Source organism: Crocodylus siamensis, chromosome 10, assembly GCF_052110815.1.
Source record: "Crocodylus siamensis isolate JL-2025a chromosome 10, ASM5211081v1, whole genome shotgun sequence".
Lineage (NCBI taxonomy): Eukaryota > Metazoa > Chordata > Crocodylia > Crocodylidae > Crocodylus > Crocodylus siamensis.
Window position 1 is genome coordinate 52,395,272 of NC_143404.1, and position 17,321 is coordinate 52,412,592.

At 41.3% G+C, this 17,321-nt stretch overlaps 1 protein-coding gene across 2 annotated transcripts in view; it reads right to left on the minus strand.

Moving 5' to 3' along the window:
• Positions 1-200: 200 nt before the first annotated feature.
• PTPRT (protein tyrosine phosphatase receptor type T) overlaps positions 201-17,321 on the minus strand; it is an 846,898-nt gene continuing 829,777 nt past the window's right edge. For both annotated transcript variants that reach the window (XM_090064242.1, XM_090064241.1), the window contains 5 exons: positions 17,004-17,135; positions 13,457-13,582; positions 11,795-11,958; positions 8,541-8,676; positions 201-8,139 (listed from right to left, as the gene is read on the minus strand). In XM_090064242.1, coding sequence (XP_089920368.1) covers positions 8,086-8,139; positions 8,541-8,676; positions 11,795-11,958; positions 13,457-13,582; positions 17,004-17,135 — 612 coding nt within the window. In that variant the 3' untranslated portion in view covers positions 201-8,085. The remainder of the gene's footprint in view (positions 8,140-8,540; positions 8,677-11,794; positions 11,959-13,456; positions 13,583-17,003; positions 17,136-17,321) is intronic.

Here is a 17,321-nt window from a genome sequence, read left to right on the forward strand (position 1 = left end):
TCCTACTATTAGTTGTGAACATCAACAATTATGTGAAGTCGCATGTTAATCCATATTGCAAGAGACAGATCTCTGACCCCCTTTCTTGGCATTTTTCTCCACAACCATTCTACCATTTCTGAAGGTAGAACTTAAGATGTACCTTTCTTTGATTCCATGACAAAAAAGCACTCGTGCAAGAGTCTTTTAGTAAAACATTAATCTCAGATCACAGATTTATTGTATGGATTTGCAACACAGCCCATATTACAAACATTGTCTGGGAACATTTACAAGAATAAATAAGATGGACTCGCAGTTGTAAAAAAAAGATTACACTTCACTGTAATGTACAGTCAAAAAATATATCTGATATTCATTGACTTGACATTATTTACCTTCCTTCTTTTAAGCTAGAAAGAAAAGACACTGAATGCACAGTGCTGAGTTTTTTTGTATTTATATTTTTTTCATTTTTTTGTACGTGCTTTATCTATCAAACATCCAAACTGTACAAGTGAGTTTTACCAATAATCGTGGGGACCAGAGGGTAGTGGCAACAGCAAGAATACTTCAGTTCTCATGCAACACTCCTCCTAGTCAGCAAAACAGGTGTATCCTTGCAGCTGGAATAGGAATCTAGCAGATGATACAGGATGCTGCTGATTCAGATGCACCCTCAGTGTTGTTGGGTTAAGGGGCAACAATTCTGGTGAAGAGTGGCAGGATGGTGGGAAGGAAAGGTCAGTGGAGAGATGAATATAGTTGGCATGGTTACATCATCTTTAGTTTCTGATTTGTACGTGGTAAGGTTGCAGTTAAATCTTTCAGCGGAAAGAACAGCATCAGTGCTGGAGAAGTAAAAATGACTGATAAGGATGATGGGAGGGTGATGCCAATTCTGTTCTGTGTGCAAAGGATGGCCTCAGACTTGTGGCTTACAAAGCTTTTGGCTTTATCATTTGGCTTGGGCTGACTTTTAGAACAGCTCAGCTCATGAAGATATGCAAAATGGTGGAAGCGTTCCCAAGTTCAAGGCTCTATTTGACAGATGCAGCTCATTCAGCAACCAACTCCTTGCGGACAGGATTGCCTAAGGTCACCAGTGATGGACATAAATAGCAGACAAGGCTTCCTCACAAATACATCCAGTAGATAAAATTTGTGCTTGCCCCAGGACCTGGTTATGACCTCACACTAATAAAAAGCAGGAACAATTCAACTAAAATCGACCACTACACTGATGAAAATCCAATATATGAGAGATCAGAATTGGTCTCTCTTTGGAGAGAGGGACAAATTGGTGCTCCCTTGTTCCCCTCCACCCCTCCGTTTCAAATATTTGTTCTTCCAGAGGACTCTCTACAAGCACCAACATCTGTCATTCAATTTAGTGTAGAATTATTACATCCTTTTAGACATAAAAAGGCTACACTACAGCTCTACTGAAGTGATCAAGTGCACTGTGGAGGTGGCTTTTAGTATCTTAAATTTCTGGGTAAATCTAGGGGTTTTCAAAGCAGCCGATGACTTTCTGCTTCTTAAGATCCAGGGAGCACTGAGGGTAATGGGGATGACACAATCGGCTTAGTTTGAAACAGAAGATGGTAGGGAGAGAGGGAGGGTGGATTCAGGTGTGTGGGGCTTTTACATGCTCAAAGGCTATCAAAAGATACAGCTTGACGTGATGTTGTAGGCTATTTTGAGTACAATTTGTAGCAAACAAGGGAGGCTTTTTTAGATAGATGCAATCTTCTAACTCACTGAACAAAAACTCAAGTCCAGGGACCATCTGAGGTCTGTGAAGATTTTGCCATTGACTTCAGTGGCACAGGGTGTGGTCTCATGGTATGAAAATGTATGCTTATGTTTGATTTACCTACTGACCACAATGCATTTTTATGTCTGAAGGGACCAAACAGACAGACAAGATAGGTTTCTGTATTGAAATAAGTTGCAATCTAAAATAGGACCACTACATGTTTATGGAAACATAAAGAAATCATGGGGAAAGGTACATTTTCCCATTACAGTGTGTATTAGGAGGACTTGGCAAACCTGGAAAAAGCTGGGGACAGCACAAGAACATTTGACATATTTTTCAAGTTAAAAATTAGTGCACGGTGGTGAATTCTAGCAGCACCCACAGAAACTGCAGCAGCTTAATATGCAAATGTTAATGATTAGCTTTTGATTCACTGGGCACCCAAGTCTTCACAAATGAACTAGGGCACAGGATAAGCAGAAAGGGAAGATGAAAACAGTTTATTTTGCCAGGATCTATACTGTACAAACCATTAGTGTCCTACAGCACTGTCAATGGCCAGGATGAATTTGCACCCGTGTAAAGTATCTAACCTAGATAGCCTATATACTTCTTTTGAAGAAGCCACCATTTGTTGTCATCACTATCTTCCCCCTCACACATACATAAGACATTTACTACAAATATAAGGAACAGAAAAAAACCCTTGGAAGAACAACAGGCTCACACCAAGATTATGAAATAACCCTGACAGTTTGAGGTTGTTGTATGAAACATAGGGGATATCAAGCAAGTATAACCATACCACTGTACTGTGCTGCTTTATTTAAATTCATAAAAAAGGAATTAAACTTTCTGGGGAAGGGGTCATCCTTCACACTGTATCCCACGTCATTCATTTCTGGGTGAGATTTGTTAGCATTGAGCAATCCCTTTTTATTTCTTTTTCTGTCTTACATACCTTCTACTCCTCCTGCTAAACTCTGACTTCTCCATTTAGTTTCAGGTGGGATTGACAGAGTGGCATTTGATATTGCATACTTTTTGGTGATTTCAGCATGAACAGGGCAGAGGATAATATAAAAGACCGTGTGCAAGAACGAAAGCCAACAAGATGCAAGTGTCCTACTTGTTCCAGGACTCCATATAATCTTCCCTTTCCCCAGTGTTGTCCACTCTTCCTGATCCATTCCCCCTCAAGAGAGGAAACCAGGACCCTCCCCTTCTGTTCTAAAATCATTATATACTGGATGTAATGGCTATAAATGTCAGATTTATAGGGGCTATGGTAGGCCAAAACATCTCTAAATATCTGCGTGTAATTTTTCTTGTCATTGCCATTAAGTGTGTGTGTGCGTGTGTGTGTGTGAGCAACAACGTAGTAGCATTTGTTATACTCATTTCTGTTGCATCTCTGAAGATATAAATATCACTTCCCTCTGTCATACTTTTAAAGCTATATACTAGATGCTAGTATGTAAATAGCATCTCCCTGTATCAGAATGGGCATATACAGTGTGTACATAAAATATACACACAATAAATAGCCCAAGCTACTGAGATATAAATTATACATCAAGGGCTAATGCTGATGTGGTATAGGAACAAGCATTTGATTTAGTGGTCAAAGGCCACCTAAATTACAGAATTCCTATAAATGTAAAAATCTTTTATTGGCTGTATGACTCATGCACACAGAGCAAGGGAAAAATATTATGAATGTAAATAGTAAAGACTTGAAAGCATTGATTAGCGAGATACCCAGCAAAGCGCTAATAAAAACCGCTAGCACAAAGGCATGATGCAGACAGATATTGTGTTCTGCATAGATCTGTACAATTCTCCTGAATTCTTCAATCATAAATTGAAATGCCTCCAGTTACTCCAACCAGGATCATATCTCAGCCGACTGCCAATTATGTCAAACTCTGGACAAAAATGAGGTAACTAAATTCACCCTAACTTGCTATCCAGGACCCTATTCTGCACTCTTCCTTACATAATTTTAATTAGCTCCATATGCTTTGATAGGGTTATTCACCTGTGAAGGTAGAACTGAATGTGACTGAATGTGGCAGAGTTGTGACCCAAGAACGTTCAAATTCCACAGCCATCTTCTGATTTCCATTACATCTACCTGTGGGCTTGTGCTGGGGGCACCTGAAAGCTGAACTTGTCCAAAGGTCTGTGGAACAGGATTCCATGGAATTGTGTCCACTCATTGTGGTGGTGGCATAAGGCCCTTTCTGATTTGGTGGAATCTCGTAAATAAGATGAGGGTGGTAACAGACCCAGGAATGGAAAGATTATTAAATAAAGATTTGCAATTTGACTTGCAACTCATGTCCATATATAGTATTTTAGATATACCTATACCAATAGAAATTTGAAAAAAAATAAATTACTGATACATGACACAGCCTCTCTGGTGATATTTTTATGTGATGGCAAGCAATTGTTTGAGAAGCCTCCCACTTCTAATATGCCTGCTCTTTTGTTTTAATATTTTTTAAATTCTTCTATATCTCTTTTTTACTTCTGTCATACCATAGACCACTCAGTTTCTTAACCATTCCTAGAAACCAGTCCAGATAACCTTTGACTTCTTTGTTTCAGTTACCTCCCTTAGCAATTTATCCCACATATTAGTTCCTTTTTGCATGTGGTAGTTTTTCCTGTTATTTTAATTAATCCTACTGTCCTAACTTTTGCCATTCATGTGCAGCTCCTTTAGAACTGGTTAAATATCATCACATGTCTTCTTATTAAATGTTTTTAGCTTAAAACAGAATAATCTGAAGAATTCATTTTCCTAGCGTTTGACTGACTCCATTCCCGGGTGAGAAAGTCTTTATGAGTTCATACCAATTTCTCTCTTTCCTCAAAGAGAAAAAAACACAGCTCCCATGACCTTAACTGACACATTTTTGTCACACATGGTGACATTGTTACAGCTGTGTGCTGCACTTAAAAGTACTGTTATGTATATACTGTATTATATATAATACCAAGGCAATCAACTCAAACCAATACCTTTCAAGGCCCTACTCTCACCTAGTTCCACTCTCACCTAGGCTGAGTTTTTAATTTTGACACCTACTTGTCTCCGCCCATGTCTCCTTCCTACCTGCTACTTCTCTCTTTTTATCCATTTTCTTTCATGCTACCCCTAATGCTGGGACTTCCTTCTACTTCTCACATCCCACTCTACCTGCTTCTATTCCACTGAAGACCTCTCTTCCTTTTTGTGCCTTTATCCTAGATCAGTGGTTTTCAAGCTTCCTAAAGTCATGGCATCCTCTCATAACACTTTCTTTTAGTGCTGAACCTCTACCTCTATCCTAAAAACTGACATGCAGTCAAGCAGCCTGTTCTGGCAATAGTAGCACACCGCCTCCTGGCCCGCTCTGCCGTTACCCCATCTCTTTGCAGAATCCATGGTGACCTGGTGTGTAATCCCCAGGTTACATGGAACACAGTATGAAAACCACTCTTAGATATCAGAGCTGGACTCTGAGTATTTCAGGACCATTAACATATGCTTGTGAATCTCCATGTAAAGTTAAGAAAACATTAACTGGTGGTTCCATGACATTAGTTTTCTAACTCTGGTCACATTAAGGTGACAATGCCTTTGAGAGCACTGAACTATAAAATATATGTTATCAAAAGGCTTAACAAAATAATTTAAAAACAGAAACTGCAGGAATAATTCAAGGAAGAAGGACCAGTCTTTTTTTAAATCAGCTTGGCTGAAGAGGAGTGAGTTCTACTGAAACTTGCAACACATATCTCCGAGGCATTGGAGTGGATTTGAAATGGCTGGAAATTATTTCTTTTGACTTGATGCAGTATGTGCATTTACACTATCACAAACTGCACTGACTAAAAATTTTCACCTGAGTAGCTGTAAGAAAATCCTGAGATGGAAAATCCTGAACGCTTTCTTTCTTTTCAACTACAGAATGAAATTTTATGGCATACCTGTTGCACTCAGTATAATATTTTCCTGCAGGATTCTCTGCATGGATGAATGGCAAAAAAGAACAGCACTGTTTTCGTAAAAAGACACACTCATAAGCAATTGCACCACATCATCATGTGTTTCTGTTGCAAACAGAACAAGACAAAAACAGGATGCAAGGAAATGATGCCAAAGGTATCACAGGTACTTTATGTCATGCTGGATACAGAAGAGACAAAATGGGCGAGAGTTTGACAACATCTCCTCCATACTATGGCCATCAGCACCATCATGAAGCACGCCTGGCCTACTCTATCCTACTCCACCCGTGCCAAATGCCAGAAATGAGGTGATATAGCTGCATTACATGGGCACATAGTACACATGTACCCAGCACTGCTCTCAGTTTCTCTTTTTGAGTGTGATTATTGTTACATGGTCAGGGACACTCTAAAGACAAGGCAGTTATGTTGCCTTATTTCTGGGATTTGGCACAGGCAGGGCAGGACTTAGCAGCTGCGACATGTTTTCTGGCAGCATGAAGGCAGTGTAGATGAGATCTAATTTGCTGCCTAAGAGTGGCTATTACTTACTGGTGTCTTTTGGACTAAGATTTTTTTTTTCTAAAGAGACGCAGTTAATTTCTAATGTTAAAAATCTATATTGTGTGAATCCATCTGTCATCTCTGGGAATGGAAAGCCTGGGTATTCACCAGAAGGTGGAAAAAGTAGGGTTGGGAATGAGGAATTGAAGAGCTCTACAAAACTCATTTCTTCAGTCTTGCTTTGATAGAAAGTCTATACTAAAAACAAACAATAAAAACAAATTAAAAAACCCCTATGTTACCAAGAATCTAGGCAATGCACACAGCAGCTTCTCATCGCCACACAGTTAGGACAACAGAAGGCTGGAAGAGTAAAAATACAACAATTGTAAAAATCTGATTAATCTAAATCATTTCATGCTCCCAAGTTTAAACCCAGTCTTTCCTGCTTAACTACTTCATAGGCTATTCTGTAGATGCAAGAAAAAAGACTGGGCTATAGGACCAAGATAAAATATGTCCAGCATTTGTTTCCAAAAACTGAAATTTCACAGACATTTTTGTGAACAAAGCCAATGCCTTCTTGTTTATGAAGTAATGATTTTTTAGCAAATATCAAAAACATTTTCCTGTTTAGGTGCAGAACATTTTATACAGCCTGAACAGGTTACTACTAAGGAATTTTGGAGGCAAGACTGCCAGCTAAATCATGCAGCTAGTTTTGACTTGTATAACACTTTGGGAGCAGAGTGACAAGACTTGGTCAAACCCCAGTTTAAGATAATTCTTAGATTATAAGCTTTTGTGGGGCAAAGTCTGTCTTTGTTCTGCATTTCTTCAGTGCCTAGAGCAGTGGGGTCTTGGGCAAGATGAGAGCTCATTGGTGCTTTAACAATACACACAATAAGTAAAAACAGTACATACTCTATATCTTCAAAAAGTATCCATTTTATGCCCTTATTTTGAGAGGCCCACTGCACCCCAGTAAATGCTTGAAAAATGTAGTAAAAAAATCACCCAAATTGCAAAACTAATGCAGTCAGTTTGACACAAGTACATAATGGCAGAATTTGCATGATTAAAACTGAAGGGAAACCCATTTCGTTTGAAATTGCTTCACCAGCACTGAAACTAATGTGGATCAGAGAGATGTAACCAGTTCATGTACAGCACCTTAACAGAATACAGAAGGAAAATATTGTGGAATAGATGGTGCAGTGACTCCATGAACAGCTTCTCATTTCCATCCCCTATTTTTAGGTGTAGGATGAACAGGGCAGAGGAAGAGAATTGCTGCTTTTTTGTGCTGGCCTACTCATTTGAAAACATATAGATCAGGTGGATTACTTTAATTATAACCTAAAGTCTCAGATTTCCCCTATGGCTCTTTCAGTTTCCCAAATGGCTGATGCATGAAATTAAAAGAGTAAAGGATGGAATTTGAGAACAGAAAACAGCGCTGTTTAAAAGACAGACTGTCCCAGTGTTTTTTTGTTTTTTTCCCTTTGTAACAAGGAGAGCAAAAATACACATCCAAAGTGGGAGAAAAGAGGTCAGAGGGGATTAGAAAGCACAGTCTTCCAAGTTTGCTTCTGTTCTGCCAATTGGTACATCAGGTTATTTAAGAAGTGGTAAATGCTGCAATAGAAAACAGGCAGCAGCAAACACGGGGATCATCATCTCCTCCCAGTGGCATTGAGGTCTGTACAGTCTCAGTCTCTTCCTTCAGGATGGAGAGCGTAGCCTCCTCACACTGTTACTACCTTTTAGTGTGAAAAACGTGTTCTTTAGACACTGAGCGCTGGAATTCAGAAAGCTCCTATTTTGCTAGGCTAAAAGGAACTCAAATATTCCAGTGCAACCTCGTATACAAATTTATACTGTTCCTGAAAGAGACAGAGAAAACAGTGATACAATGATGCAGGAGAACGCTTATTCTTTTGCCTGGTACTGAGTTCCTCCCAACTTTCCCCATATCTACCCCAGCTGAAGCAGGATCAAGCTCCAACTTTTAATAATTTATAGGCTTAAATCACACTTCACCAGGATCTAGCATGGACACTGCCCAGAAATGTTCAAAGCCGCAGGAAAGAAGAGATAACCACAGAAACACTCACGATACTGAATATTCATGCTTGCTCCTACTGCACCTAATGCATACACCTGAGGCAAAGCTTTCACTCTGATTAATATAATGATTTAATTAATATGAACCCTGAAGTACCTTACTGGATTTTTTACACATCTTTATTCCCTTTGCACGCTGATCAGAGGGGAAGGGACTTACCAGTGATTCCACCATGTTGGATTTGTTATTTCGTAATGTCTTTACTATATGGAATACATCAATGATATTTTGTTGCTGAATCATTTCACAGACACTGCAGATGGCACAGAAAGTGCCACTGCGCCCACCACCATTCCTAGGCAGAGAAGAAAAGAGGTACTTTACAAAGCCATGCAGGGATCAGGTCATGGAGACACAAAAATGCTGTCCCAGAGGAAACCGTGTATACCAAATGCCAATACCATTTTTAGATCCCTTCTCTTGGTATGAAACCTCACAGAATTTATTTTAGAAAATGGTTTGAAAAATGAGAAAGCATCTCACAGGTTAAAATATAGGAATACAACTAGGAAGGCTGCCATTCATTTCACCAGTGGTCCAGTTCTCTCACTTCTCAAGTAAGAAAATCTTATATTAACTTTTAATCTTGTGAGACAGAATTCATTTGTTTGTAAAGCGTCTAAGGGTCTTGCTACACACTGCACTTTGAGCTGCTCAAATGTTGATCAGTGTTAGTGCTAGCTCAAATTTGGAGCACTCATACCTTAAGGCTAAAGCCCTTCTCTGACTGTCCCCCATCTGCACAGCTGTGATGCCACTGGAGGGCTGGTGAGAAGGGACCTGACTAGGAGCTGCAGCTGTGAGTTGTTACTACAAGGCTGGTGAGCAGGGACAGGCTTATATCCCTACTCTAGGTTAGTGGTTCTTGACCTTTTTGGACTCAAGGCCCCCTTTACACCCAACCTGCAGTACCCAGGCACTGCTGGAGCCCTTCACTCCCAACCCACAGCCCTCTACCCTCCCACCCCCAGCCCTTCTGGTGTAATTCACATCTGACCTGCAGCCCTCTGGCCCTAATGGTGCCCCTCACTCCTGAACCACAGCCCCCGGCCCTGGCAGCATGTCCCCCCGGTCCATTACTGTATCTGATGCAGGAGGTGTGCTTGGTGCAGGGGTTCCGGCCGTGGCAGCAATGAGTATCACCACCCTACTCTGCCCTACCATGTTGGGTTCTGCTAGGCAGTCTACAACCCCATACCCAGTGGGGGGTGGGGTATGTGCCCCCCCTATCTCCCTGACATGTCACCTATGCCCCCCACCCCCAACCTGACTTACCAGGAAGGAGTTATGGGAGCTGTTCACCACCACTGGCTGGTTGCCATGTGCATGCACATGCATACACAAATGCACATGGAGCCCCCTGCCATAACAGCCTCCTCCCCTGAAGACTAGAACAGTGCCAGATTGCAAGAGGAAACCCACTGCTCGATTTGATAGAACGTGGAGAGATAATGGGATGGAGATAGATAATGAAGTGGGAGGTGGAAAGGAAATGGGAGTCAAATGAAGAAAGTAGGCCACTGAAGGATAAAATTAAAAGAAGTAAAAAAAAATAAAAAGAAATAAAGAGGGAGCAAATTAAAGAAAGTCTTATATTTTAATAAATTGAGATTTGGGATTGAGGTGTGAGGAATATTGGTTGTGCTTCCCAGGTTGGCTAGGAGGTAAGATCCGTGAGGGAAGGTGGTTTTGGAGGAGCTACCGTAGGAAGGAAGCCCCAGCTCATGGGGATCCGATCCGGTCCTCTCCCTTGTTCCCCTACCACAGACCCCACTCCTGGACCCATCCATGCCCTGTCACCTGGCTAGCAGGTATGTGCTTTGAAGGCTGTCTGCACAGGGTTATACCTCTAGGAGTAGGAAGGTCACACCCCTGGGGGCTGGAAGGGGACTTGGCTTGGTGCCAGAACCACCCTAGAGTTCAGGAAGGTGGAACATGTGTCCACATAGTACAGGAGAGTTGGGCAGGGGAGACTGCATTTTGCAATTCTGGAGGCCTTCACCTTGGGCAGCTCATCTATGGGGACTTGCCACGCATTAATGGCCCATGAGATAACAGAGATCTGAGATAAACCTGTTCTGGAGTAGCATAAACTTTAACCTGCCTAAAGTTTTCTTAAAACTAGTTTTGAGTGTTAAGGAATGAACAAATCCAGGGGTTAAGAGCTCCAGGAGCTGCCTAAAATTAATATGCAACAGGGGCCTAAGAAAATTAAATTTTCCTGTAGGGAAGCTCAACATAGTACTAATGGAATAGCCTTGTTCTTAGGATCAGTTGAGTACTATGATAGGATAACCAGACAGTATAAAGCATCAGTATTTTGGTAACTAGGGGTGCACTGATAGAGATTTTAGGGGCCAATACCAATAGCTGATTTTTAAAGAGGCATATTGGACAATGATGTTTCAATTTCCGATACAACTGCATATAGCTGGTAAGTCTGTTGTGGTGAAAGGGGAGTGGAGAGGGAAGGGACCTAGGGGTGCAGATCAAGGCCCCTGTGGTGAGGGAGAGAGTGGAACTTGGGCAGGGGCTGGGGCAGCCAGCTCAGCTAGGGCAGTGGGGGGGCATGGGATGGGGGGCAGCTCCCGCCAATGTATGCACCCTGATGGGGGCGTGAAGGTGGGCATCTGTCTCCAGAACTGCGCAGGCTGCAGCTGTGGGCTATGGCCAGGGCTGCACAGAGCTCTTCCTGGCAGGCGCTGGGCAGGGCTGCACTCGGGGCAGGTGGCAGTGCTGAAAGAAGGATTACAGGGCAGAGCTTCAGCCATCCCAAATTTAGCCATAGCCCCTCCCCACCCCCAACTCCGCCCCAGCACCGCCATCTCCTGCCCCAAGCACAGCCTGGCCCAGATCCAGATCCTCCCCCCCATGTGCCAGAAAGAGCCTGGCACAGCCCCATCCTGCACCCTCCCTTGCCCTGGGTGGGCAGTGCCTACCCCAGCCCCTACCCCAGACACAGCCTCACTCCCCGCCTCACCCTGGGAGGTTGTTAATCTACTCCCCAACGCCCCTTCCCTCCCCTTCCACCACAACAGACTTACAAACTTCACGCAGCTCTCCAAGCTGCCGGGCTGTTCTTCTCATTGCGTGCGTGCTGTGCTGCAGCTAAGCACATGCACGGGCATTTATCGGACAAATTATCAGGCCGATTTCTGATCAATTTTCCTTATATTGGTGCTGATCCAATATCAGACTGATGTATTGGTGCACTTCCATTGTTTACTACATAATTTTCAATAAAATGGCACCTTACTATGATCTGTTGCAGCTATTAGATTTCTTTCTGTCATGAACACTGTTTAATCTAGTCTTTCCAGCTCAGGAGATGGTTGTGTTATCTGATTTCCATATCTGTAACTGACTGTTAATCCACCACACATTGGATTAAAAGTATTTCTTGTTCTACTTACAGGCAGTGAACAACAGTGCGTCCATCTCTCCCATCATACTGCTCCTGCCATTTCTCCAGCCTCCTAACCACCTTCAGAAGGGAGCGTTTGGAAGGAGGGATGTCCCTGTATGCTGGCCAGCCAATGTATTGCAAGTGCTGCACTATACGATATCCATCCTGGGGCTAAAACATAAGTTATCCACTTTCATGATGCCATACGAAGCAGAGAGGACAGCAGAGTGACAATGGTTACTGGTTACATACACAATCATTCTACTGAATTTGGCCTCACAAATATTTATTCATTCTTACTAATCAGCAGGGTATTTTCACAAGCACAATTGACAATTGACAATCACAAGGTACAGTTGAACTAGACACTGGAGCTGGACACAAGCTGTTTTTATACAGAAAGCAGAATGTCAGGAGAATTTTGATGATCTCAGGTTTTATAAAGCAGAGGAGGACATGGGACTGCTGAGATCCATATTTTCATCAGGGAGTGAAGCCATAACTTAGTGGAAGCATATATATTTCTTCCCCTTTGCCTGTTTTGAAGGCTGTCAGTGCCCTATCAGAGGCAAAGCAGGCTTCAAAACATCTGTAGGGCACGAAAGGAAAGAAGCTGGTGAAAGATTCTCATGGGGATTTCACCTATGTCAGGCAGATACCTGTTTAAGTTTGGTAACAACATAACCAAGCTGTCACATAGATTTGGATTTCAGAATCAGACTGATACACAAAACAGGATGGAGGTGTCATTTCTAGAGGCCTGCCAGGATCACCATTTTTAACAGTGAGAGGAATAGTTAGAGGGGGAGGGGAGGGGGGTGGCAATTGGGGTGACTGCCTGGGCTCCACGCTTTGGGGGGCCCCACACACAGTGCCGTAAAGGCCGTGCCATGGCTACCACGCACTGCCACTGCCGACTGCCATCAGCACTGCCACATCCAGCTGCTCCTCCCGGCGCAGGCTGATATGCCCCAGGCCCCAAACACCCCTGGGGACGACTCTGTAAATAGGCAATATGGAAAGGGTATCTAGATGCATAGAACTCTGCCAAAACAAGAAAATGAATATTATAGTTGCCCACTACAGCAATGCAGCAATAAGTCATGGTTTCACTGTACAAATACTATGCCCAGCCAGCCAGCAGGCACTGAATCTAAATTTAGATGCCACCCCTCCTGTGATGCCCTGCACAAATGCTTGACAGAGAAGATAACAATATCCTAGTCATGTGACTAATACTGATGATAACTTCATACAGAGAAGTTTCATAGTTTCTAGGGTTGGAAGGGACCTGAGCAGATCATCTAGTCTGATCCCCTGCCATGGCAGGAAAGAATACTGGGGTCAAATGACCCCAGCAAGATGTTCATCATAACTACATAACTAAGGTAATTTGCCCTCAGAGATATGTAGGAGATGCTATTCCAGGTATGCACAGAATTCCAGTTCCTGTTATTCACCTCTGATTTCAGTAAATAGTTTTCCTGCTCAAGTGCAGTGCAACTAATTCTGGAGTGGAATTTTATACTTGGCCTACAGATCTGTCTCCTTGGACCACATACCTCATATCCCTCTAATGGGTTCTCTCTCAAATGAGCCACCACATGTAGTTTACAGACCAGCAGTGATGGATGAATAAATGGGGCACCTGAGGCTTCACTGATCTTACCCTGGCCATGTTGCAGATCCGGAATATCCTGTTGATGATATCCTCATCAATGTCTGCTGAAACAAACTCCACTTGGATTGGCCCATAACAACAGGATGTTTTCTCTGGCCAATACTGCATGCAGAGCTAGTGAATGTACAACAGAAATAGAAAGCAAGTCAAATGAAGACTAGGAAATTTACTGTCAATCCTTTATCTCCAACTCGCATCTACTTTGAGAACCGTAATCTGCTCCTCGTATAATATAGGACATTTATTCAGAAGGAACTCCTTCTGCTGCAATTTAAGTTTTCTGTGATGTAAGCATGAATGAAAAAGGTTAATTTCTTGAAAATCCACCTGTTTTAGTACAACTGATAACAGATGGAATTATGGGGTCCAAAGGTCAACTGAAGTGATTGCTAGGTGTGTACTTCTGCAGGGGTACAGATTTAAAAATAAAAAAGTCTGCAGGTGAATTTAGTATGAAGCATGGAAGTTTTGTGTTGCGAATTAATGAGAAAATAGTGTAAATACCAAGAGAATTCATCATAATGCAAGCCAAGTGGAACTTTATTTTCATGTGCTGCCAACTTTTCTTCATTTGAATTGTCGCAGCAAATAGAGATGGACGGATCAGATTGCTTAAAAAAAGTGGATTTCAAACTTCAAAGGGAATCACAACTGAAATGCTGTGGCTGGTTTGGTTTATTTGGTTTTTGTTGTTGTTGCTGCTTTTCTGTAAACTTAGAAAAAAAGCACATGCTGGTTTTGGCTGAATTAATAAGCACTGAAATACTGCAAGGTAAACTAGAATCGGAGCTGGTTCAACCTGGTTAGATACAGATGGTACCAAAATCATGGACGAAATCTCATTAAAAGATGTTTTATGTTAAGATTTAAAGGCTGGAAAGATTCAAAAAGCTAGTGATTCGTATTAAAACCTTTGGAGGTTCCTCTGGACTGGAATTTAAGACCTGTCCAGCTTTTATCCTTGTTACCAAGAATCTTGAGGATGTACAAGTGAGTTGCATCACATTTGTCTGAACTCTCAATATATCTTCGTACATAGGGGCTAGAAACTGATTGGGAAGTAATTGTACACTACATCTCCATGCTTGTATTTTTGTGGGGGAGGGGGCAGAAGTAAGCCAGTATGTGCACAAGCCTCCATTCTTTGGTTTAATTCAACACCCATCCATTCAGGTAAGCTCAGAGATCCTTTCATTTATTTCAGAGAAAGATTTTTTCTAGAGTAATGCTCTAAGGGAAAAATATATATATATACAGAGCCCAACTGAGGTGGAAGAAAAAGAGTAAATCCTACTGCAAAATTAACAATGATTTTCATAAAGGCCTTAGAGAGCCATACACACACAATTTAATTTTTGCATGGAACTGCTGCATTTGTGTTTTCAGGTGGGTCACATGTGCCCATCCTGGGTAAAATACTGTATTCATGAACTATTTTGGTGAAATTAAAGCATGAACTATTTTGGTGAAATTAAGGCAAAGTAGGCATACAAAATACACATGTAAAACTGCACAGAACTACAAACCACTTCGTGAAAATCAGGTCTATATTGCTTTCCAGTTTAAAATTAAGTCAGTATATATTTGAGTAACAACAACATCTCCTTTAGTATATAGATATCCTGTTTTCTGGGTTTTATACAGTGGCTGTTAGAGCCGTAACTCATTGGGAATTCTGTGTTGCCAACCTGGCTAGCAAAGAATGTGCCTCCATCCTGCATTAATGGATTTAGTATCATTGATGTTTCTGCAGAATGTAATACTGTCATCATGTCACACACTGGTCTCGATAATTGAAGTTTTAAAACTGGCAGGCTGTCTTCTAATTTGGTAATTATCATGGGGTATAAATTGTGTTGATCTGATAAAGCTGTATGGCTATGTAACTAGGATGGTGCTGTACAATGCTGATTTGCTGAAAACACATCATCAGGCAGAAAAATTCACTCTCTAGAGTAAGAGTATATTCATCACAGATTATATAAAATTCAGGGAATATGTACTTTTATAACAATCCTTGGGCTAACGGACTGACATAATTAACAATTTAGAGTTAGCAATGTGCCTTGCCAAATCTCCTTTTCTTCTAGTTAAGCATCTCTGTTGAAAAAACAAAACAACTAAATGGTAGGGGAGACAACTAAATGGTAGGGAAAAATCAGAGCAAAAAGGGGTGGTATACATAAAGGGTGGCCAAGAAAAATACAGAATCTGTAATGATGGAGGATTTCATTTTTTCCAGAGACCGAATATGAAATAGCTAAGGCAGCTTATATTTCCAGAGAATGTGCAGCATTTTTTTACTTAACAGTCTTTTTTGGGCAATGAACAAGATTAAAAGCCACTTTGGATTAAATCCCAAGAAATAAAAGGAGACTGGATGAACCAGACAGAAGATAACAAGCCCTCAGGAATCAGAGATCTCAGGAAAATTGGATTTGAGACTTCAGAGACTCAGGACTCAGTCACCCTAAGTGCCTGGACTTTAGAAAGGCTGAACTAAGGACCACCTTAATGCAAAACAGACTCAGTTTCCTGTTTGGAAAATCCTCCTGATGAGTGCATGATGGTTTTTTCCACTAACACAAGTGAAAGGAGTTGCACACCTGCTGCCTTCAAGAAGGGACAGATAGCAAGAAGCAAATGAAGGATTAAGCCAGAAAACACCCAGTGAATGATGGTTCATCTTCTGCTGTCCAACAAGAACTACAGCATGTGAAGTTACAGTGCCAAAAAAGGAAATTTGTGCATGTAAAGGAATTTTGGATGCATGTATAATAATCCTTTTTACTGAAAAGCTGGTTAATGTGTCATCAGATGCACTGAAAGTTTCAGTTTGCTTCTCACCCCTAGTGCTGAAAATAATTTTAGAATAGCCAGTCAATTAAACAATTTATAGGAGGGGAAAAAAAAGAGGTAGCAAAAGTTTTTCAATGATTTCCCCTTTTCCCTTTTGCTCATTTGAGAAGTATATTAAATCAGTTTCTCATCAGGAGTGGCTGTTGTTATTAGGAATTTGGTGTTTAACCTTGGTTAATGTACCCATAACAGCTAGTGCTTCTTCAGAATCATATCTGGATTATTTAAATCTATCAAGTTTGCAAAATTAGACTGGTAATCTAAGGAGAAAAGGCTCTGTTATGTGACTGTAAATATGCCTTGCTTCTGATTTTTTGGAAATACCATGAGAACAGGTTTGTTTTGTTGACAGAGTTATAGTATTTCTGTTCTTGTCTCAGCTGAAAAATGACAGTCAAAAATGAAAAACAACAGTGGGAAGTAGTGAATCAGGTTTTTTGGAACCACAAAAAATGAATCAGTTTGAGATCTGGGCAGAGATTTGGGATCAAATCCACAAAGGTATTAAGGCATCTAATACCCACTGATTGATTACATTCTGAATTGTTGGCCTATTCCAACCTGTTTCCTTTTTGTCACAACTTTTTTGCTGGGCATAAGCAAGACTGCAAATTAATGAAATTCCTTTATGTCTGTGAATAAGACTACTTGATAGAGCTATTAAAAATCCACCTACCTGTGCAGCATCCATTTCATTCAGCATCACTACGGAGGAACAGTTGTAATCAAACACCAGCCTCCAGAAGTCTGCTATGGTATTTGGTAAAGGGTGCTGGGTTACAATAAAGGCAGCAGGTTGCTTGTGGCTCTAACAAAAGAATAAGATTAGTTTAAAAAAAAATCAACCACCTTTTATTCAGATGAATATTAAACCCGGGAGGCTAAAACTAGGCAATCTGAGCCATTTAACCAGATTATACAAATTCACACATCCTCTTCCTTGTTATTGCTGAATGAAGCTGAATGAAGCTTTCATAATGGGATACTTTTGTTC